Consider the following 23,210-nt stretch of genomic DNA (forward strand, 5'->3'; position numbering starts at 1 on the left):
CGAGAAGTTAAATGGAACAAAGAGAAAAGCCAAGCGTCACATCTTCTTGGCTCTTAGCGGGGCTTCTTTCAACTCCGATAGCTGTCCAGGTGTTCCGAGGTAACCTTGAATTTGGTACTTAGTGATACATTAATCGTCATATTATGACGTTGCATTCCGTGGGTACCGATAGGTACACAGGGCTGCCATGTGCGGAGAGGTGCGCTTTGGGAGCAAATTAATCTAAATGTGACTCGAAGATATCAGAAATCCCGAAATAAGCGAATATAGAACCAGATATTCATTTGTACAGTGGAGAACTCCCCAGTCGTTCGTAAATGAAGTGAACTGAACCATCCATGAAAGTCCTTTATAGTTGTGGCTCCGCTTGCATTCTTCAGGGGGACGAATACGAAGCTTCTATCACTCTACTTTTACCTATCTACTCGGGTACTTTTACCGTATCTAGTTAATGTTAACTATAATCTATAATGAACCTGTATATATCGATCTATCACCTTCAATTCTCCGAATCGAACACATCCAGAAATTCCCGTGGCTGAACTAGCCGATGCAGATCGTCTTCTCCTTCACTCCCCGCCATCTTTTTATGACTGCGCTAAACTAAAAAGCCCACTCCACCTCTTCTCCTGATTCTAAACAATCCCTGTCCTTTTTCTTTTCCCAACCGATCGCAACCGCCGACCGCAAACCGCAGACTCTAGCGCCTGGAACTCATGATGCGCGACCCCTGTCCCTGAAACCACCGATTGAACGAACTACAGTATTTTGATCATTGAACGAGTGGTCCACCATGAACAGTATCCGCGACAGTCAATCTTCCTATGGAGACCCTCGATACCTATCCACCATGACCGCCTCCGATGCGCCGGCGCCGTTGCATGGGAGGTCGCTTGTTGATGGGTATCGGGATGCTCTGGATCCCCAGCATGATGACCGGTCGCGGTATAACCCGGTAGGTAGAGATATTATAAATCTGGGAGATCAACCCCTAACCCAAAGACCGACTCCAGCTAATTGTGTTCGCTTTGTTTACAGCTCAACCCATCCCACCCGCGCAGCTCGGTTCTCCTGAATGCCAACGACCCCGTGACTATGTACTTGTTGACCGAGACCGCCATCGGGGATAGTCTGAATTATGAAGTGCTGTCCTTTGATGAAGTGGAGGAATTGAAGAAGGAAAAGACCGTACTGTCCAGTCGCATCGAGGGCACAAAGCGGAAATTGGCGCTGGAAACGAAACTCCGCGATGCCGCACAATCTCTTGGCCGACTCTACAGCCCGCCCAGTCCGCGGAGTAGCGGCGAGTACGGTGCGAATGGGAATACACACCGGAGGAGTCGCAGTATTTTCGGACGGAGTGGTGCTTCCGAGGCGCTGAACAAGAGTGACTCGGAGCTCGCGGTGAGCCAGCGGAAATGTGAAGAGTTAGCCCAAGAACTGTGGAAGCTGGAAACGAGATGTCAGAAGATCAATCAGCGCTTGCTGGAGCATACCGCGGGTGTGCTGCAAATGACACACAAGGGTCTGAAGAAGGGACCGAAGAACCCTGCTCTGGGTGGATCAGAGAGTATCTACGACGGACACGAATTCGACGATCGCAGCCTATACCGGACAACGGAACATTTGGATAGCTTTGGCGTGCGCGGCAGGATCGAGACGAATGCTACTGCGGCCATGAACACTGAAGCCATGCAGGCTACCGAGAGACGATTGGAGGAACTCAGCGAGCGCATACATGATATGATGATCCAGTCCAACCCTGGTGAATTTATTGACCCTCCTCCCCAGCCATCTACGAATGGCGGGCCGGCCAACCCCACAGCAACGGTTAATGCACACCTGGCATACATTCAGAATAGCATGAACAACATCGTCTTGCACACGGGCCCCGATGCCCCAGCTCCCGCGGCCGTGAGCGAGGTTACTCCAGAAGCCGAAAGCGCCTGGAAGACCAAACTCACCGAGATCAACAATCGAGTACAGAATATTGTTGACCGGTTTGGCTTGACACGTTCACCGACATTGCCGCCGCCTCCCGATGCCACCCACGGCGATGGACTGGAGGAGCAACTCTCTTACCTCCAAACTGGCGTAGATGGTTTGGAGAGCCGGGTAGATGGTGTTCTAGAGCAAAAGAGCATCCTGACAACCCAAATCCAACAGCAGCGCGAGCTCAACTCCAAGTCAGATGCAGAACGAGATGCCCATATCGGCGACTTGACTGAACAGTTGACCCACTTGCGCAGAGACCTCGAAGTCTCCGAGCGCGAAAACAACGCCAACCGCGAGGAGCTTGCTCTGGTCACAGAACAGCTCGACGCAATGCGTCACAGTGGCTCTTCTCAGGAAGAAGCCAAAGCAGCTCTTGTCCAGACAGAGGGTGAAGTTGCGCGTTTGCAGAGTGTTGTCAGTTCATTGCATCTCGAATCTGATGCCAGGATCAACGAAGTCAGCGAAGCGCGCGATGCCCAGGATCACGCCGAGGCCGAGGTCAAGCGTTTGCAAAACGTCCTTGAGTCTCTGGAGAGAGACACTGAGGCTAGGGCTTTGGAAGTTAGCGATGCTCGTGACCGCGCAGAAGGCGAAGTCCAACGCCTCAACGTCCTCGTTCAAACGCTACAAAATGATACCGGTGCTAAGTCTAAGGAGATCAGTGACGCTCGTGACCGTGCCGAAGGCGAAGTGGAGCGATTGGAAACCGTGATTCAAACGATACAGCACGAACATGCCGCCCAGACTGAAGAGATGAAAGATTCCCTCTACCGCGCGGAGAGCGAGGTCAAGCGTCTTGAAGATATCATTGACTCGATGCATAATGATAATGCTGTCCAGCATGAAGAGATCAGGAACGCTCGTGATCACGCGGAAAGTGAGGTCACTCGCCTACAACTTGTCATCGAATCGATGAAACACGACTCTGCTGCTCAGATCGAGGAGGTTAGAGGTGCTCGTGACCGCGCAGAGAGCGAAGTGAAGCGTCTACAAGACATCATTGACTCGTTGCAGAACGACACCACCACCAGAGGCGGGGAAGCACTGGAAGCTCGTGAGCGTGCAGAGCAAGAGGTAGCCCAGCTAGAAGCTGCCATTCAACAAATCCGCAACCAATCCGATGCCCGTGTCAAGGAGGCAGATGATCAGCGCGCGCAATCAGACGCGAACGCGGCTCGCCTTCAGAACGAGATGACCGAGCTCGAAGGCGAGATTGTGCGGGTTACAACTGAACTCACGATGGTCAAGGCAGAGCTGGACGGTGCCTATGGCACTCGGGCTGAACGTGCTGCCGAGGTTGCTTCCAATCCCAGCGTTCAGAAGGAGAATGATGCTCTGGTTACCCGGAACATTGAACTCACTGAGGAACTCGCTCTTCTTAAGGGCCAGCGAGGAGGCGGCGATCTTCAGCAACGGGCGGATACTCTCGAGAGGGAGCTTCGCGAGACCATCGATGACTATGAAGCCATGACCAAGGCCAGCATTGAATTCGAGAAGGAACGTGAGCGCTTTGAAAGCTTCATTGATAGTCTCCGGGATCGTTGCGAGCAGTTGGAGACCCAGTTGGCAGAGGAACGTATTAGCTGGATGAACTTGAGTAGTCCCACGTCTGTGGGCCGTGATGGTGCTTCCGAGACTACATCTACAATGGTTCTCAAGAATGAGTTCAAGAAGATGATGCGTGACACGCGTAACGAGAATATGAAGATCTTGAGGGTGAGTTTCTTTCCAACATACCTCATGTCTCAGTTGACTAACTATTCCCAGGCCGAACAAGAAGAGCGACGCAGAATCGAAGGATTGCTGCGAGCCCTAAGAAAGGAGCATGCGCAGGTGACTGGCAAGATGCCCAGCTCTGGCGGTACTCCGTTATGACCATGACATTCTACATTTCGGGATTGAGCGTTTGAGAAGAAGTGTACATATAGATTGTTTTGTATAATATTTGCATTTGGCAGTCACGATGAAGGATAGGAAATCACGATCCCTTTCCACCCAAACCTGTTTCCCCTCCCATTGCTTCATATTCATATTCTCTTTACTGGGTTTCGCTCTTTGGCCCTCAAGATGAGTGCTACTCAACGTCGGGGGACAGTCTATCAATCCAGTAATCCCAACTCACAGTTCTTCTCAGCGTCACAGAGTCTCCGGCGCGGAAATCGAGCTCGGCATTCCGACTCCCTCTCGCCATCTTACGATAACCTCGATTCATCCGGGTCTATACAGAGCGATGACAGATTTATATACAATGCCATCAGAGTCAACACCTTAAATGAATCCCACTCTCGCTTCGATGCCTCCCTCGCTCATGAGAATCCCGTCCACGAACCAGGTCTAGCAGTAAACATGGCCATGTTCGTTCCAACTGGTTCACAAGACGGGCCCTCTCCCCCCGGCAGTCCATCCAAGAGAAGAAGACCAGCGCGAATAGCGAAGAAACTTGGCCACCACTCGAAAATGTTCTCGGATCAGTATGTGCAGACCCCACGCCAGTTCAAGCCGTCATTAAATGGATCAACCCTAAAGCCAACAACCTCTCACCGGTCACTACGCAAGGCCGTTTCGCTTGGAGCAAACGACAACTCACACAGACCGAGATGGCCCGCGAATATGGGAGCTGCAGTGACGCCTGTCCAACCTCGATACCCACCACCAGAAAGAACCCCTACACCCCCCGGTCTTCCCTCCTTCGGTACTCCCGAGGCAATGCGTTACTCTGCGCGTTTTATGGCCCGAGACAACAATACACGCTTGGGTCGACATGCTGGTCATGCTGATGAACGAACCAGCTCGTACATTGACAGTTTGAGACGATTTTTTGGTTTATCTCCTTCGGCGTCGCGTATCAGTGGGCTTTCTGTTGTTGGGATTGGAAGAGCTGAAGACGGAACTCTCGTGCAGGGTCGGTTTCCGTATCGACAGAGTGGCCATGGAATGAGTGTAGCGCGACAATTGAATGACCATCCGTTTCATGAGCGCTTTCTTCCTGTTGCGAGCCCCGCGGTTGTCTACCCTGGTCGCGAGGCGGATGCGGAAGCTGCATATGTGAAGGAAGCTTCTCGTCGCTCTAACAGACTTGTTCAGCCGACCAATGTTCAGCCATTGGTTGATTCTTCGCATGGACGACTTCATTTATCCCCCGGTAGCCCTCTTCCTTCGAACCCTGCTCCTGTTACGGTCCGTCGACCTGGGCAACCCAGGCCGTCGGCACTTCTCCGCCTACCACACAATTTGTATAGTCTGGACGGATCGCCCAGAAGTGCTGCACCAGCAGTGCCAGTGGAAAGTTCTGGTCTAGGAATAAGGGCACTTGGAGACCATCATCTATCCAACCCCTCCCGTCTACAATCCGTTCTTACAATGGCTGTCCGTGGCGGTGGAGACGACGAGCCTAACACAGGCAGGTCGGTGTGTTCAAACGCCCTATCCTGGGTCAACCCCCAAACGTGTCTGAGCTGCTGTTTGGGCGGCACTGACAACGAGGAAGCAGATGAGTCCCTCGATGTGATCAGCTCTCGGGATACATATGCCACTGCCAGGAGCCAGGTATTGCTCGTCGAATCTCAGAATGAACTACCCGATGGAGATAAACGTACGGGATACCATGGTCTTCGGTCTTGGGTCTCTTCTATGTACGGTGTTATGTTCCCAACCCTTGTGAACCCCACTGTTGTATAGGCTCTGGTTGGGGTTGACATTCCTAAAAGTCTCGTTTCTGCTGTGATACCTCTTGGTTTCATGCACTGACTCTGCACGTATACGCTGTTTGGTGCTTGCATATCGTTATTGGTGTTTCCCCTATGTTTTCCCCTGCGTACATACATCCCACTAATCCCTGCTAAAGTGATGGCGTTGGTGTCGCGACAGATGACTCTTACTACACTTGAAACTGTACAAGATACTTCTCTCTGCTATCCATAACGCATTATCAGATCCATGTCCTTTTCCAGTGGAACTTATGTAGTCAATTAATAACTTGAATTATAACTCCCGAATCCCGAAATCCCATCAAACACTGCCTCTCACTTCCCGGTAACAGAAAAGGTCCAATCCTGCGGGAAAAGACTATACTGAATATCCTCCCTACCCCGGAAGATATCATCATAATGCGCAATCTGTGACCCAGGATCCTTAGCCTGCCCATAATAGCGATCCCCCAAAGCCCTAAAAACAGGATCACTCCACATCTTCTCCATCCAAGCCAGAGCATCAGGACCGGCAGCATCCAAAGGAACGCCATACGAGCGGAATCGCTAACAATATCATCAAGTCAGCAAACCAGCAAACCAGCAAACCAGCAAACCAGCAAACCACACTAAGCAAACAAAAGGGAGGGAGCAACGTACCCAAAGAATCGGCCAAAAGAAAGCATCAGCAACAGAGAACCCCCCAAACAAAAACCCCCGATCCTCCTCCCCCAACTCACTCAGTCTCTTCTTAGTAACAAGTCTAGCAGCATCCCAAATCCCAAACATGCGCTCAATCTCAGCCACCGCATCCTCGGGAATCGACACATTACCCGTATACCGCGCGAGGAAGTTCGTAGGGAATGTATGCCGCAACACCGAGAACCCGGAATGCATCTGCGATGCCGCTGTGCGGGCTAGGGCGCGCAGTCTGCGGTCTCGGGGCCATAGGGCGAGCTCTGGGTGGGATTCTGCGAGGAATTCGCAGATCGAGAGGCTGTCGCTTATTGTTGTGTTTAGGGTGTGCACTTGCAGGATTGGGACTAGGCCGGTTGGGGAGTGGGTTTTTATCTGTATGAGGGGGGTTTGTTTGTTAGTTTATGGGCTGTGGGTATGGGTATATACTTGTTTTTTGCTTTTCTGGTGGATGGGTGTAGTAGATATGCTTGGGAATGTTGGGTTGAGGGTTCGTATATGCTGCTGGGTGGGATTGGTATACTTCAGAGAGTTTGATGAATTGGTGCGTGTGTGGGATTTTGAAGTATTCCAGCACGGCTTCCACGCGGGCTGTCCAGCCTGGGGTTCTTGGTTAGTGGTGATTCATGAGATCCTTTGGGTTGTTCTCGTTCTACTTACTGGAGTACCGGGTGTAGAGACCAATGAGGTGGTAGTCGGGGGTTTCGGTAGCCATGATGATACTGGTGAAGTTGAAGTTGAATTGAGTCGGGGAACTCTTGAGGTCATGAGAATTTCAGGGTACGGCTACGTGCGGGATATACTTCCAGATGACTCAGTGTCATGTCGTGTTCGGTCCCACTTGCCGAAGTGCAGGAGATAGCTTAGTTTAGTCTAATTACCGTCTTACAAATTGTAACTCTAGCATTCGCAATTGATTCAATTTCTACTCTATTCCAGACAGTTAAATCAATTAAAACAAAGTGATTCATCGCTGTGTACAAGAAAACTAAACAAGGCCATAGAAACAGGCAAGAACAAAAAACATTAAGCAAGGTATGTACGTGAATAGAACGGAACGGTAACCAGTTGATAATCACGCCCAAAAATGAAAGCCGTTCATCTCATGTTATCATTAAGGAACTTTTGGGGATACCTCTCATTCTCTATCCCCTGGCATTATACTTCTCGTTGAAAGCATTGACCGCTAGAAGGTCAGTTAGCTTGAATCATAGATCCAATATAGGTTTAAGAGCACTCACCGACAGCAATTTGCCTATACAGCCAGTTGCGCGAACTCTCGTCCTGCACGGGGATGAAAGGCCCATTCGCACCACCTTTGAGAGTAATGCTCATTCCCGTCCGCTCCTTGGAAATGGTCTGGATGTCTGTGAGGCGAATATCCCACTCTGTGTAGAGCTTCTTTGTGCGAACGAGCATGATACGCGCGTACGTCAATAGGACCAGCATGTCCCGGCCAGGAAGTTCCAGGTGGGCGATGTAGTCCTCGTTGAAGTATTTGCCATCGTCGGTTGTCTTCAGCCAGAATTGACCGAGAGCTTCCCGCTGGGAGTACGGGCGGACGATACCGTCAGTGCCAATGAAACGGGTCAGTCGAACGCGATCAAGACCCTCTGCATCGAAGACGGTTGTGGTGTTGCGCACGCCTTCGGCAAGATCTGCGAAGAAGACATGTTAGCTGTGAATATTACAGGAAGAAAATGTGCTTTAACATACTAGAAGCAAGGTCGAAAGCGCCAATTGCTGGCTTGGTGGCAAGTCCAAGAACACCCTTTCCAACGCCCTTGAAGAATCCTTGAATACCTTCCTTCTCGGCGCCCTGCAATGGGTGGCGCGCCAGACCGCCGATACCACTGGCCAAGCTGGTTGCGAATGCATTTCCACCGGCCGTGATTCCGTACAGCGCGTGTTTAGGACGATTGCGGACCTTGGACATCCGTCGTTGGGTCTGGAACTCCTTATCAAGGGTAGCAGCTGCGAGACCCTTGGACATACTTCCAGTGAGCTTAGCCATACTATCAGAGAAACCGAAGACAGATTTCTTGAAGAAGCTTGTGGCACCCTTGGCGATACCAATCCCAAGCTCTTGGGGTCGATCCGTCATGACCAGACCCTGGTATGGCTCATAGAAGATGGCAGCAACACCGGAACTGACGTTGTTGAACAAACCGACAGGGTTACCCAGGAAATCAGCTGAGCCGAGAATGATATGGATCTGGCGGAGGAATTCTTGAGTGTAGTGCGCGCGGATGTTGCCGACCAGTCTGGGGAAGGAAACGCGGGCATTCTCGAGCATCAGGGCATTGAGTCGAACAGGGGCATCGTTGACATTGCCCATTGACATTGTCATGACGTTGACAAAGAACATCAATGGGTTGGAAGGCTGCATGGCATCCTCCACGTTGACGCGCTCAGTGCGCATGAACGAAATGTCCATTTGCATAGGCTGAAGATGAAGAAGCTCGAAGTACACATCTTGACCGTTGTCTGCCTGTTGAGGCTCTGGGATATTGAGGTCTTCGTCGCACAGTGTGCCCTCTTGCTCTTCGGTCCACGACGCACCGGGGATCTTGACAAAGTCAAGCATGGCAAAGACGAAGTCTTCATCCAGCTCCAGAGTCATTTGCTGCAAGAGCAGAGTGGCGTACTTGATATACAGAACACCATAGGAGTCGTCCTTGACCCTAGTCACCATTGTATGGAAGATCGGGTGTGCCTCCATTTCCTTGCCAGTCTTTGGAACAACACTGGGGTAAAGCAAGATGGGGAAGATACCGCCGTAGAGCTGGTTATCGATCTGGATCCACTTGATGGTAGTGTTGAGAGTTTGGTACAATTTCGATTCCCTGAACTTGATCTCAATCTCACGGAAAGTGAGATAGAGCAGCTCCTTCAGGTTCTGGTTGATCAAAGAGATACCAATTCCACCAAGACGAAGCTGGGCCTTGAAATTGACATCCGAGTTCATTTCCTTGACCTCGAATCCGGTGCCGGTGCCTGTCTGTGAGGACTGCCCTCTTTGTTGCTTGTACATACTCTTTGATGGCTTAAAGTTGGACAACACGAGAGTCTGAGTGGGACCATCGGCCGCAATGTTGATGTCAATGATTTTCTGGTATCCACCAGGCTGTGATGGTGGAATCCGCATTGGGATCAGATTTCCGATCTCAGCAAGTTTGATGTGTCGTTCTTTGCCCTGGCAGGTCAACACAAGCGACTTGTTCTTCGTCGCTGGGTAGTCCCATGCATATGGCATGATACTGCGCGGAGGAATGCGGTACCGAATCGGTCTCCAGCCGCTAGTCTGGTCATCTTCATCATCTTCCACGTTGGGATTGGCTTGGTAGAAGATGAATTCGGTGTCACTTTCGTTGCGCATCGAGAAAGGCCAGTTACGAGACTCGAAACTGAAGTGCAGGAAGAGAGTCGCTCCTTCCATGATGATATCGGCCTTGATCAGCTTCTGGCGCTGATTTGCCTTAGCCAACTTGACGTGAACGGTGCCAACGTCTGCGATATTGAATGGAGAAGACCACTGGTTGTTGACGCCTGGGAAACAGAGGCAAAGCTGCTTCTCTGCGACTTGACGAAGGAAGTGAAGTGGAACCAACTCCCCACTCTGGATCTGGAGAACGTTGGACGAACCCGGCTCGCGCACCAAGAGATCCTCATTGAGCTTGCTCTTCAGAATGAAGCGCGGTGCGAGGGTAACCACCTTGGTCATCTTGTACTTGCCCTCGCCTTCGGCAACAGAGACACCGGCATGGAACTCAGATCTGCCTTGGCGGTCAGGGAAGACGACCTCGAACGTACTACCAATAGCCTCGAAACTCTGGGGCTTGCTCCATGCGGAGTCGCCGACCTTCATGATAGATCGGTTTCTCTGGTCCTCGTTGGCATAGGAGTACATGTATGGCAGAGCACGGCCGCCCTCTCTGGGGTCGACTCTGAGCCCTTGGCCCGCTGCATTTCTCGCAGACTGGAGGAATGCCTTGCTCTGGATGTCCATAGGAAGACCAGTCTTGTTCAGAACAAGGTATGGACTGTACACAGAAACCTTGAAAGCACCGCCACTGTTGGGGATGTTGAAGTAGTGAAGCTGCAACTTCAGCTGAAGACCTCGTTCATCCTTAAGAGACAAGGTATGCTCCCTGCGGTAGTCCTGGGCATTGCCATTGACAATGGCAAATTCGCTCTGTCGGAAGACTGTATCCTCCAAATCAATGCTGAGCAAGAGAAGGTGGGACAGTTCAACAACGTGGACCGGGCTCACTCCACCCTTTCTCAGGAAGTTTGTCCAATCCTTCTTTGTATTCTTGTCATAGATGCGGTACTTGAAATCGTACGGCAGAAGGTTCTGGATCTCCACAGGAGCAAAGATTCGGACCCTCATGTAGGGATACACTCCAGTAAGCGAGTCCTTGCTGTCAAAGGTGGCATTGACTTGGAAGTAGAATGGCGGGGCCTGTTGTCCACTCTCACTGACACACTTCACAGTTCGCGTGGGTCGACGAATGAGGTCTTTCCAGAACAGTTGCTCATTTGACCAATCATAGCCGAAGCCCTGATCAGGTCGAATAACGACGGAATGAAGGTAAGCTGATCCAACAGGTGCTGGTCGAGCATCGCCCGGCAGGATCTTCTCAATCTTCAACAAGTGGCCTTCTCCAGGGCTGAAGACACCCAGTTCGACGGGGATCTGTGTGTTGTTCTCGATAAGAAGCGGCGAGCGGAAGGTGATATACTTGACGTTATCTTGTCCTAGTTTGACCTCCACGAGCAGGCGGTGAAGGACATTCTCTTGCTTCGGCTTGAGGGCATACACTGTCTCGCCTTCGCGAACGACAGGAATGCGGCTGACGCTATCGAATCCACTTCCCTCCAGCTTGACACCAACCACTCCACCGTGGCCTTCTGGCGTCAGTGTCTCACGGATAGCTGTGGAGTCTTCAAATCGCCAGGGCGATTCCTCTCCGTCGCTCAACTTCGCCGCCGGTCCATCCTCTCCAGCACTAACATCGGCCCAAACTCTGAGGTCAAAGCCAGTGTAGTTGCGGATTCTGTATGGGGCATCGGCGCCTCTTGGCTTGGAAAGCACATCCTCGACGGTAGAAAGGAACTGGAATGATTTCGAGGCAAGCGCAATGGTAGCAGATGTCACGGTGAGCTCCATAGTCTTGTGGGAGTATGCATCGATAGAGAAGATATCCGGGTTGACCTCCTTGGCCACGTGGAATCCAAGTTGCCAGGGCTCGATCAACGGCTCCCAGGCTGACTTCGAGAAGTTGTAAACATTCAAGAACGTCTCGAAGTTAGTATCAGCGTTCAAAGTGGACGACCAGTCGCGCACGTCAACGTTGAATTTCTTGACGCTCCAGTCTAGCAAAGGTAGATCATGGAGGTCGCCAATCAGAATGACTCGAACACCGTCAATCTTGGCAGACAACTCTTCCCGCTTGAGGACAACCGAGCTCCGTGGTGTAGCTGTTTGATCGTGGTGTCCGCCAGATTGGCTCAGACGCCGAGCCCTATTGGCAACAGTCATGGACGTTTTACTAACAGAGCGCGCTCTAGTGCTCTTGGCGTCGGGGATCTTCTTCACCTCTCCGCCTTCGGCCTGCTGGGCATTCTGAGCCCTCATCTCGGAAGCCTTGTTGACAATTTGAATTGCCATCAGGATATCACGCAAAGACAAGCGAAGAACCAAAGGCTCAAGATGCACTTCAATAGATGTCAAGGCAGATCCCTTTTCTTGCGCTCGGCTATCGACAGACATTTCAAGCGTGAAGTCATCAAGAATTCGGAGACGAGACGTCTCAAACTTATCCATGCGGCACAAGAACATGCCTACCTTCTGAATCTGTAAAGTTGAGACATTTTGATGGGAGATAAGGACCTCCTTGGTACCAAGAACGATAGCCTCAGAGTGGGGGATGGTAGGATTGGCGACCATGATCACTTGGGCATCGACAAGGTTTACCCGGAACGACACGGTCATTGACGCCCCTGCAGCCTCACCGGATGGAGCCTCAGTTATAGCCTTATCAGAGCTGGCAGCGGTAACGGAACCTGTTTCTGACTCCTCGGGGGTCTCGCTCTCTTCCTCCACGACCTCTACTGGCTCTTCGGAGGCAAATGCAGATTGGCTGAATGACTGCAAGGCTGACAGATAATCCAAGGCAAACATGATGCGGGGACTGTCAATTGTCAACATGGCAATGAGATGCTTTTCTGGTCCTGGAGACATGGAGACGCTCGCCATGAACTGCTGCTGGACATCGTTGTTGATCAAAGACATGATGTTTCTGAACTTGTTGGAATCCTGCTTGCGGCTATCGCGGATAGAGAATGAATGGATGAGGAGCTCCGACTCCAATGATCCATCTGTCAACATACGCAGCTTGACTCTGGTATCATTGAGGGAGAACTTGGATAGACTCGAGTCCTCCAGGCGGCCCACGGGCTGGTTGTCATTTGCAAGGATAAGCTCCAACCCAACGCTGTCGACCTTGAAGATCATGTCCAGTCGGACCCAAGTCTCTTTGTTCTCATCGTCGTCGGTGGATGTTCCCTCCGGACTCTGCAGTGTCTGGACGACCTTCGAAGTAGCCTCCCTCGTGGGTTCAGTCACCGAAGAGGGCAGAGACTCCATAGCCTCAAGTTCTTGTTGCTCGGCATCCGTGGCAAAGGCACCCGGTATCGTCTTGGACAATTCCAGCAAGAATTTAAGCTGGCTCTGGGAGATTCGAAGATTGATCGGGGAGAGAGAACCCTCGATTTCCATATCCGGGCGTGGGTTGTTCGCTTGGTGCTCCAAGTAGCAGATACTGAACTCGAGATTGACCTTTTGGATCATCTCAAGCTCTTCAGCTGTGCCATCTTCGAAATGGAATTTAGAGGTAAGGCGGATGTTTCGAACACCGGTAGAGATCACGTTGACTGCAGGGCTGTCCTTTCCTTCGTCCATAGGGATAAACTCATTCTTGGCATAGATCTCACCAAGGTGAGCAGTGATCGTGTCGCGAGGGCGATCATCCATCATCACACGTGGGAAGACCACAATCGGAGTCTTGACAACAACATCGAGTCTCATCCGCGAAGCGTTCTCTTGCAACGAATTGGCCTGTTGGGCAGCAGCCTGGCGAGCAGCATTGAAAATGGCTTGCATTTTGCCGAACTTAACAAGGAAGTTGATGATCTTCCGGTAAGGCTCCTCCAAGAAATTGATCTTGATTGAACCAGACCGCAGATAGACCTCCGAATCATAGCCAGGGTAGGTGTCGCTTTCAGGATCAAAGGTCTGATACTTGAAGTCGGCGAAGTTATCTCCTTCAATTGTCAGGAGGCGCCGAATATCAGAATCCTCTGCAGCGCCCAGATTGACATCGTCGACCAGGGTCAAACTGCCGATCCGAGACTGGATGAGCATAGAGGCACCCACAAGGAAAATTCCAACATCGGCCGTATGTAGACTCAAGGTTGCCAAGCGGACTCCATCGTTGTTGAGGATGAGTGCAATACTCTTCAGGTTAGCCCTGATGCGAAGTTTCCCAGCCGGCTGGGGTTTTTCTTCCACTTCGGGTGTCCCCTCGATGATCTTGTCAGTTTCCAGGCTTTGGCTGGCCGGTTGTTGAGGATTCGTGAACGTAAGCAAGATGAAGTCCAACAGCGTGAGAAGGGTTTTTCTCGTCACGACAAGGTTAATGGTTGAAACCGATATGTCAAGGTTCATGGCGACACCTTCGTACGTTGATTCGAACTCAGGAGACTCAGGCTTGACCCGCACCATCTTCAGCAGGAAGAGATCCTTGTCTTCGTCGGCATCAAAGCCCTTCGACGAGATGATTCTCTTGAACTCAGGGACAGGATTCTCTTCGATGTAATCATCTACGCTCAATGACTTCAGGACAACTTCAGCAACCATGTCATAAGGACGCATGTAGAAGTCCAACTCGAACCCTTCAGCAACCAACTCAACCAGCAAATGATCCTTTTGTGGATCATGGGGGTCAGAGCGAGAGAGCGAACCACGAAGACGACCAACAGTGAACTTGAATTCGAAGTCTCGGCGATGGATGTTGGTAGGAGCGTCCACAGTCTTCTTGGACTGCTCAATCGCCATTTCAGCTTCGTCGTCATCATCAACAACAGGAAGATCTCGAAGAGCCGACGAATGGAAAGATGCTGATCTAGCTCGTGTGGCTGCATCTTCCTTGCCTGCGGCTGCAGTCTTTGAATCCGAGGAAGTGTTGCCTGCATCGAATTGCGGGATTGCAATATCGATCAGTTTCATCAGGCCCTTGTATTTGGTATCTGACATTGATGCATGTAGTTCTGGCAGATGTCCAGAAATACGTGTTCGGGTAAGCTGGGTCACCTTCGGCACGATACACATTTCCAGGGCGAAATCCACATTGATGCGGTCGATGATATGGAAGTTTCTGGATTCGACATTGGTGTTAAGCTGCGCTTTGGTTGAATCAACGCCAGGTCCAATGAGGACTTGCGTGGAATCCAGTTTGATTAGGAATCGATCGTACAGGAGATGTTCGAGTTGCTTGTAGTCTTCCTCTTCGTATTGCCGTTTCTGCTTGGACTGGAGGTCTCGCATGGCCTGACGGTCGACCAGTTCGCTGTTGACACTAGCGTGACCTGCGTCGATAATCAAGCAAAGTGAACTTGGTTGAGTGATGCTTTCTGGGACAATGATCAAGGGCGCATGAATGTCAAACTGCGCGTCAACCTTCTTGTGCTCTTCAAGAGCAAACTCCAAACCGGCCCGAGTTTGCTGTCGCAGTCCTTCGACAGTGGCCCCTGCAGTGTCTAGAAGAGCACCAATAGACTCCATATGACGTTCAGGTGGCTCGAAGAATTTGACAATGCCGACAAGGAACCTGGGGTTGTAAATAACCTCAATACTCTTGAGCTTGACTTTTACCGCTGAATCTGCATCGCTGTCGAGTGGGTTTTTCTCAAGCTGCAGATGGAACAGGCTGTCTTCATCGAGATCATCCGCACTTGCTTGCGAAGCAAGGTCGTCGTCTTCTTCACTTGCCTCCTGTACTTTTGGTTCGGGGAGAGAATCTTTGACCTTGACAATCTGGGGATAGAGAGTTCCAGCGGTGGTACCATCGTACATCTTCAATCCTCCAAGGTCTACATCAAGCAGATAGGAATCAGGGCGTTGAAGAGCTTTGGCTCGGAAATTGTCGAATACTAGCTTCATGACTTCATTGGCCGCGCCATGGGGGTCCCGTTTGAGGGTGAAACTGCCAGCCCTCAGACTCCAGTTGACCTGAAGCTTAACCCATTCACGGGGGACGTCAACGCTTTCGGCGATGGCTTTCTTTTCGTCCCAATCGATGGCGTTGTACAACTCCTGTCGTTGTTCATCGGTCATAGCGGCCTCCTCAGACTCCTCCTTCTTGGCGCCCCAGAACCATTCAGACCATGATTGTTGTGCCGCAGGTTTCTTGACGCCTACGTTCTCTTTCCGTAATTGATTGCGTGCAAGTGATCGCCAGAAGCGGATATCCTCGTAGCTGAGCTTCGTCTCAAGTCTCTCCATTTCCTTGCTTTCATCTGGTGTGAAGGGTTCTTCCTTCTTTTTCTTTTTGAATAGGGCGATGTATGCGATACGGTCATCCCGGCGTTCCTTAATGTAGTCCCAGGTCCAGCGTCTGTTGCGCTCGTGGATCTTGCTGAGCACAGCTTCACCGGCAAATCTCATCCAAGCACGGGGATTTTCCTTTGGTGAGACCTTGGGCTGGATCTTCTTGTACTCTTGATGGCGAATGAAGTAATGGAAGAGGTCGACCAGCATCAGCGCATCACGATATTGATTGTCATCCAGGACGAAACCCAGCTCGTCGAAGAGCAATCGCGCTTTGATGGCAGGACGGTCATATTTGCCCGATTTGTCCATTTCAAGACCAGCACGCCCACTTACGGGACGAAGCATGAACTGATTTCCTTCGTCCGCGTCAATCGCAGTTCTGAGCTTCTCCATTAATTCTTCGTGGCTGATGCCTTGAGCTTCTGCACCGATATCAGAGCCTCGTCCGGTTCCCAGGAGTGTGGCATCTGTATTCCAATACACGGACAGCGCTCCAAGGACAGCCAGCTTATGTGTGACACTGGAGTCTGATTGGATAAAAGTCGGGTTCCAATCTCCGTCTGTGCTGACAGCACTGAGCTCCTTCAAGGTCAAGCCGACGGCGAACGGGTGTCCAGGTGAAGCGATAGAGTCTTCGTAACGGAAATGCACATTCTTGATGGAAATCTGCAGATTATCCACCACAGCCGTGATCATGCTCTGCGTGAAGCTCTGGTTCCGGCGCTGCTCCTCCTGGCTCATGCCTTCCGCATTGCGCTCACGCAGGAGTTCAGCACTCTCGATCCGTTCCATCTTCAGAACATTCGCTCTCCTTTCTTCCTCCTCCGGATCGTAGTCCGCATCCTCTCTTGGCGCTGCAAGCAAATAGACATCTTCGATATCGACCTTCACCGGCTTTCCTTGTAGATTAGACCAGGGGATCGATAATGTGAGCTCGCCGAGATGACCTTCGACGACGTTTAGAGGAAGGTGTAGCTGGTCAAGGGCTTCGCGGCGCAGCTCGAGATTCCGTAGTTTGACGTCGCCCGACCAGATTCCAATGTTGAGCTGCTTTGCGTCAAAGTTCTTAACGTATATCCCCAGGAACCGGTTGAGCAGGTTAGCGACTACTCCTTCCAACATGGTTGCGGCGTGCGGCCGTAGACCGGGCCCGGTGGATTGGCACTATGGCCGGCGCGGATGTCGGTTCAATGGCGTGAGTCGGGGATTTGATGACAGTCTGAGATCTAGGGTAGCTGGAGAGTTAGTAACGAATTCAAGTTGGCGGGGAGTTGGTCTCATCGGTGAGGTCCTTACGTCGTCACTGTTGAGAACCCTGGCACACGGGGGACAATCAAGCCATCCAGAGCGGGCTGGGCACGCGATACCGAGGAACAAACCCCTCCAAGAAGAGAGAAGTGATCGGTATGGAATGAATCGTGGGTCAGGTAAATTAATCGAATGTGATAAGAGGACCAGCGCTAAATTAAGAGAATGAGGTTGGGTATCCAACGCCAATGGCCCGTTGAGAGGAAAGGTGCTATCCGTTACGCAAAGGTATGGAGGAGGTACTCGATACAGACGGGGTACAGCTAGTTACGCCAACCACGGCTATGATTTCCGCCCTGCCATAGTACTTGATGATACGCAATACTCAGGCATTCCAGCTCTTAGTACTAATCGGGGGCCAATACTCATTTCCCTGCAGCCTACTGCCTGAAATATGCAATTCATAGATGTAGCAACAGCAACCCCCTACTCGTACTGTACTGATGGATACACTTGTTTACCCCAAAGGTGACGTAGATTCCCTGCCAACTTTTGCTGAGTCAGCTAGGGCGCAGCCCCCCGTGCTGTCAGGTCACGTGTATCAGCACGGAGCCCCGGGTGTCTGCCTCAGGCCATTATCTTTGCAGTTCGGGTCGCTACGGTCCGCCCGAAAGCAGACCACACCTCATCACTCGGTCACTTCATTTCTGGATATTCTTATTTGCTCCCTCCCGGAAAACCCACGCCCTCGACTTTGAGACCAAGTCATTTTCCGGGTGTATACCCTCATCTCCACTCTCAAAACCCCTTGCCAGCTTTTTTAAAGTCCAATTGGGTGGGTTGATCCTGCAATCCGGCCGGACCCGAGGCTTTTCTTCTCCGATCTTGCTAACCCGACGACCACGAAAAGCTGTATCCCCGCCATGCTGTACCGCAACTTCGCTGCCCGCTCTGCGCTCCGCGCCCTCTCGAGCTCCAATGCCTCCGTGGCTCGCTCTTCTCTGAGCAACCAGATCTTCAAGGCTCAGATGACCTCGTCTGCCCGCAATGCGATCCGTCCTTCCGCGCCGAGCTTCGCGCTTGCTGCCCACAAGCCCGTTACCACCGCTCTCGTGCGGTTCTCTTCTTCCTCCGCCCAAGTAAGAACTTGGATATGAATTGTGATACGCAAGGGGATTCAATGGCTAATGACATGATAGGGCAAGGATGAGGATGATATCGATGTGATGGCGGGTATGCGTTCCGAAGCGGTACGTACTTTTCAAATCATATCAAGCGACGACCATTGAACCTAGGACGGATGCTGATTGTGCGAGTATAGAAAATTATCGGCGAGACCTTCAGCCTGAGCCACGTCCCCAAGGAGGCTCTCTACCTTGGTCTGGCCGGTGTGGTCCCCTACGTGGCCACCTCTCTGCAGACCGTCTACCTCTCCTACGAGATCAACCGCGCCGCCTCTCTCGGTGATGGCCTGATCTTCTCCGGCCAGTCTGCTGAGCTGATGCTGCACATGCTGGAGCCCATCCAGGTTGGCTACGGTGCCGTGGTAAGTCCAATTCCGAGTCTAGCCCCTCTCAGTTTGCATATTTGCTAATTACCCATTGCGGTTAGATCCTCTCCTTCCTCGGTGCCATCCACTGGGGTCTCGAGTGGGCTGGCTACGGCGGCAAGTTCGGCTACCGCCGCTACGCTGCCGGTGTCATCGCCCCCGCTGTGGCCTGGCCTACTCTGCTGTTCCCCGTTGAGTACGCTCTGATCAGCCAGTTCCTCGCCTTCACCTTCCTGTACTACAACGACGCCCGTGCCGCCGCTGCCGGCCGTGCTCCCCACTGGTACGGCATGTACCGCTTCGTCCTGACCTTCGTTGTCGGTGCCAGCATTGTTGCCACCCTGATCGGCCGTGAGCAGATCCAGCAGACCCTGGTCTCTGAGCACTCCATCAAGGACAAGATCAACGCTCTGATCTTCCTCCAGAAGAAGGAGAAGGAGGAAGCTGACGCTCGTCGCCGTGGCGAGATCGAGGAGACCGACTAAATTGCCTTTTGACAAGGTGAGGAGCTCGATCTCCTGAGACAGAACCTCTGTTTGCATTACCCGTGATTTCCTGTAGAATATACGCAGAACGCACTAGGGCGGCCACTGAAATTTTTCTTTTGTTAATTGGAGTGTCCATAGCTGGAGACTAGAGTCGCTATATTTTTTTGAGTCTATACGAGATAAGTTAAGATAAGATGTAAAGGCAATCTTGGAATCTTCGTAGGTGGAAAGTATATTCGAAGAACAGAGCGACACGTGCTTGGCACCCAATCGCACATCTGCAGGAATACCTGAAAAGGGGAGAATTAATGATCGACTATCAGGTCACAAGAGACCGGGTTGCCGCAGATCGGCGTCGGGTCTCCGAATTCCCCCCAAGCAAGGAGGGAAATAAAAAGGATAACTGCCTCTGGGATCCCGGGGGTCACGGGGTGCCGAAAATATTTAACTAGAGATCGACTATGAAGACACTAGTCACAATCCTGTATAGTAATAATCAGTAATAGTGGTGGAAAAGGGTACTTGCCCGAAGTCTTTCTTCAAGTCCAAGTCCACGGGCACACAAGAAGTACACAAACAATAGAGATGAGATACCCGACTGGATCGGGAAGGTAGAGCGAGAACACCTGCATGGTACACATAAGCCACCAGAAAACATGCTGGAATCCATAGATCGACACTATTTCTTTTCTCAATTCCTTTTTCTTTCTTTTCTTTTTCCAGTAGAATTCCATTTTCGCCGAGTGGGGATTTTTGCGTCTTCGTGTGATCTACTTTCGCACGTCCCTGTCCCTGGCAGAGAGATCCCCTCCACGCGTTAGACCATAGTGGCCTCTTATAGGGCAATGAAAACATTGGCAAGACCGGTTCTCCAGACTGGGGAACCTGGTACGGGGTGATGGAAACGTCATCAAATCATAGGTAACAGGCCAAGACCTTGGACATAATGCCAATGCCAGTGTTAGTATTACCGTAATGATAATTAATGCTAGGTATGATCAACCCCAGAAGTAGGGAGCAGAGGGGTTCCCGTTTTCCAGGGGCATTCGAATGTTCTTGGCCTCGACTAGAATCTAGGGACGCCTAGCCCTACTGTCGGCTTACTCTAAAAATCAATAATTAATTTTTCCAGCATTTCTCCATGAATCGGAAGTAATCTGCAAAGGTCTAAAATAAGGGGGGTTCTAGAACTAAGCAAAAATGGATCGTGTCATGTGTTCGATCTACATGTGGAGGCCATAGTATGGAGTATATAGCATGGAGTCTAGTTGGAGTCAGAGTATAGCTGGAGTATAGTCAGGAAGAAAGGAGAAATAAGCATAATTTCAATAGATATAAGGGGGGGAATAGCTCGATGCCCAAGGGGTATTATAAGTTAAGTATAGAAGGTATAGAAGAAGTGGGGGAGTGACGAGGTCTTCTGATCAGAAAAAAACCCCGAACCGGATTTGTGGCTCCCCTCCTTAGGCCCACCCCTTCGGATAAGTGGGAGAGCTCCCTTCATTTTTCCCCTTCTTTTCCTTTAACTTACATATCTTCTACTCTCTTCACCTCTATACCTCTACCTCTACCTCCACCTCCTACACCTCTACCTCCTACCTACGCCATCTTGGTGACCGCCAAACTACACCCAAAGTTGCCCGGTCACCGGTACGTCACGGTCCACTTTTCTGCCAACGCTGTGGTCCCCCCATATCACCGCCACCTCGTAGTTCTTCCCCTCCCTTAAATCCTGGCGTAAACTTGCTCGCCCTTTCTCCCACTTTTGCCTTAATTTCACATACACTATGCGGAACCCTTTCGAACTGGACTACGATAGCGTGGACGGGGATTCGGAGCCCGCGGGTGATTTTGAGCTCTCTGAAGAACATCCTCCCCACGAGGGGCGTCCTCGACGTCCCAGTCTCGATTATCGACCAAAGCAGCAGGACGATGGAGACCGCTCTCTGCTGCAGAACGAGGATAAGGTTCCTGGTGATCTGAAGAACCGATTCATTGGTACCATTGACCAGGGTACGACGAGTACTCGATTCATCATTTTCGACTGCACAGGCGTCCCGGTCGCCAAGTATCAAACCGAGTTCCGTCAGATTCACGAGCACCCAGGGTAGGTGTCAAACTCTCCCTTCTTCACATCTATCAGAGACCCCAGGATTAATTTGCCCCGCACCCCACAGATGGCACGAACAAGACCCCTACGAATTGGTCGAGTCGGTCTACATTTGTATGGAAGAAGCCATGAAATCGTTCCTTGCCGCTGGTCACGACGCATCCGACATCGAAGCCGTTGGCATCACCAGTCAAAGAGAGACCGCCTTGGTTTGGGACTGGGAGACGGGCGAACCCCTACACAACGCTATCACGTGGACCGACACCCGCACTGTCAACCTGGTGCGTGAACTCAAGGCCAAGCCCGGCGCGGATGAACTCGCCAATATTTGCGGTCTCCCTCTCTCTACATACCCGTCCTCGGTTACACTACGATGGATGCTCGACAATCTCCCCGACGTCAAGTCCGCATACGATGACGGTCGGGCTGCATTCGGAACCGTCGATTCCTGGCTCATTTACAACCTCAACGGTGGCCCTCAGAACAAGCGTCTGGTTACTGATGTGACCAATGCCTCGCGGACTATGTTCATGAACCTCGAAACCCTCAAATACGACGATCGGTTGTTGAAATTCTTCGACATTGACAAGACCAAGATCCGTCTCCCAGAAATTCTTCCCTCGGCTGACCCCGAGGGCTTCGGTCGGATCGTTGAGGGCCCCTTGGATGGTGTTCGCATCACCAGTTGTTTAGGTGACCAGGCTTCAGCGTTGGTCGGCCATTGTGCATTCACTCCTGGAATGGCCAAGAACACATATGGCACTGGTTGCTTCCTTCTCTACAATGTGGGCGAAAAGCCTGTCATCTCAAAACACGGCTTGCTAGGCACTGTCGGTTTCCAACTGGGTCGGGATCGCAAACCCGTCTATGCACTGGAAGGCAGTGTGGCTGTGGCGGGTAGTGGTGTGTCTTTCTTAATGAACAACCTCGGCTTTTTCCGTGACTCGCGCAAAGTCAGTGATTTGGCCGCCAGTGTACCTGATAATGGAGGCTGCATTTTCGTTACAGCGTTCAGTGGTCTCTTTGCTCCTTACTGGATCGATGATGCCCAAGGAACAATCTGTAAGTTGATTTTCCCTGCGTCTCCAAGATTCATTTGCTAACGTCTTCCAGGGGGTATCACCGCCCACACACAAAAAGGGCACATTGCCCGTGCAACCATGGAAGCAGCCTGTTTCCAAACAAAAGCTATCCTCGATGCCATGGCAATGGACAGTGGCAAGAGTCTGACGGAATTGGCCGTCGATGGCGGCATGAGTAATTCCGACGTTTGCATGCAGGTACGTATACATCTCACCGACATCTATACATTGCTAAGTTGTTTCTGTTCAGACCCAAGCCGATATCATTCAGATCCCCGTCGAGCGCCCCTCAATGCACGAAACCACTGCCCTCGGAGCCGCGATCGCCGCCGGCTTCGCCGTGGACATTTGGAAAGACTTCTCTGAACTTAAGCACATGAACCGCGCCAATCGGGCTTCCTTCACCCCCCAAATGACCCCCAAAGCCAGCGGGCGCATGTATAAAAAGTGGTCCAAGGCCGTCGAAATGTCCCGCGGTTGGATGAACGACGAAGACCGCATGGAACACGACGATGACGAATAAACAACATTTCTATAAATATTCATCGAGACGACACCGCAAGCCGGTCTGTCATCGACCCTGGGAACCGAGTTCGTACTTCGCACGACTCGCATACGTGAGAGAAGCGAGGGAGATTTGAGAGAGGGCGTTTTCATCAAGACCATACCATACCATCGGACACCGCACATATCCTCTCTTGGACAATCCGGATCATCGATCTTTCTTCCGGGGGGAAATC

General features: G+C 51.4%; 6 protein-coding genes across 6 annotated transcripts; 4 read left to right on the forward strand and 2 right to left on the reverse strand.

Annotated features, from left to right (window-relative positions):
- Nucleotides 1-793: 793 nt before the first annotated feature.
- PENARI_c011G05747 (involucrin repeat protein) lies at nt 794-3,870 on the forward strand (the record flags this gene model as incomplete). The annotated part of the gene is made up of 3 exons (XM_022632609.1): nt 794-955; nt 1,039-3,711; nt 3,763-3,870. 3 exons carry the CDS (start codon nt 794-796, stop codon nt 3,868-3,870), a joined length of 2,943 nt encoding a protein of 980 aa, XP_022487376.1.
- A 192-nt stretch (nt 3,871-4,062) lies between these two features.
- PENARI_c011G12008 (uncharacterized protein) lies at nt 4,063-5,673 on the forward strand (the record flags this gene model as incomplete). Its single annotated transcript, XM_022632764.1, has 1 exon — nt 4,063-5,673. The coding sequence occupies one exon, from the start codon at nt 4,063-4,065 to the stop codon at nt 5,671-5,673; it is 1,611 nt and encodes a 536-aa protein (XP_022487386.1).
- A 344-nt stretch (nt 5,674-6,017) lies between these two features.
- PENARI_c011G06463 (uncharacterized protein) lies at nt 6,018-7,092 on the reverse strand (the record flags this gene model as incomplete). The annotated part of the gene is made up of 4 exons (XM_022632628.1): nt 6,018-6,248; nt 6,342-6,752; nt 6,901-6,977; nt 7,038-7,092. 4 exons carry the CDS (start codon nt 7,090-7,092, stop codon nt 6,018-6,020), a joined length of 774 nt encoding a protein of 257 aa, XP_022487439.1.
- Nucleotides 7,093-7,522: 430 nt separating this feature from the next.
- PENARI_c011G03070 (membrane morphogenesis protein VPS13) lies at nt 7,523-17,115 on the reverse strand (the record flags this gene model as incomplete). Its single annotated transcript, XM_022632543.1, has 3 exons — nt 7,523-7,563; nt 7,619-8,035; nt 8,094-17,115. 3 exons carry the CDS (start codon nt 17,113-17,115, stop codon nt 7,523-7,525), a joined length of 9,480 nt encoding a protein of 3,159 aa, XP_022487417.1.
- Nucleotides 17,116-18,164: 1,049 nt separating this feature from the next.
- On the forward strand, nt 18,165-19,275 carry PENARI_c011G04890 (DUF3429 domain-containing protein; the record flags this gene model as incomplete). Its single annotated transcript, XM_022632585.1, has 4 exons — nt 18,165-18,380; nt 18,441-18,491; nt 18,563-18,787; nt 18,853-19,275. 4 exons carry the CDS (start codon nt 18,165-18,167, stop codon nt 19,273-19,275), a joined length of 915 nt encoding a protein of 304 aa, XP_022487501.1.
- Nucleotides 19,276-21,065: 1,790 nt separating this feature from the next.
- PENARI_c011G03004 (glycerol kinase) lies at nt 21,066-22,993 on the forward strand (the record flags this gene model as incomplete). The annotated part of the gene is made up of 4 exons (XM_022632542.1): nt 21,066-21,385; nt 21,456-22,450; nt 22,502-22,668; nt 22,721-22,993. 4 exons carry the CDS (start codon nt 21,066-21,068, stop codon nt 22,991-22,993), a joined length of 1,755 nt encoding a protein of 584 aa, XP_022487543.1.
- Between the last annotated feature and the right edge of the window lie 217 nt (nt 22,994-23,210).

The sequence above is a fragment of the Penicillium arizonense genome (genome assembly GCF_001773325.1).
Source record: "Penicillium arizonense strain CBS 141311 chromosome Unknown PENARI_contig011, whole genome shotgun sequence".
In the NCBI taxonomy this organism is placed as follows: Eukaryota; Fungi; Ascomycota; class Eurotiomycetes; order Eurotiales; family Aspergillaceae; genus Penicillium; species Penicillium arizonense.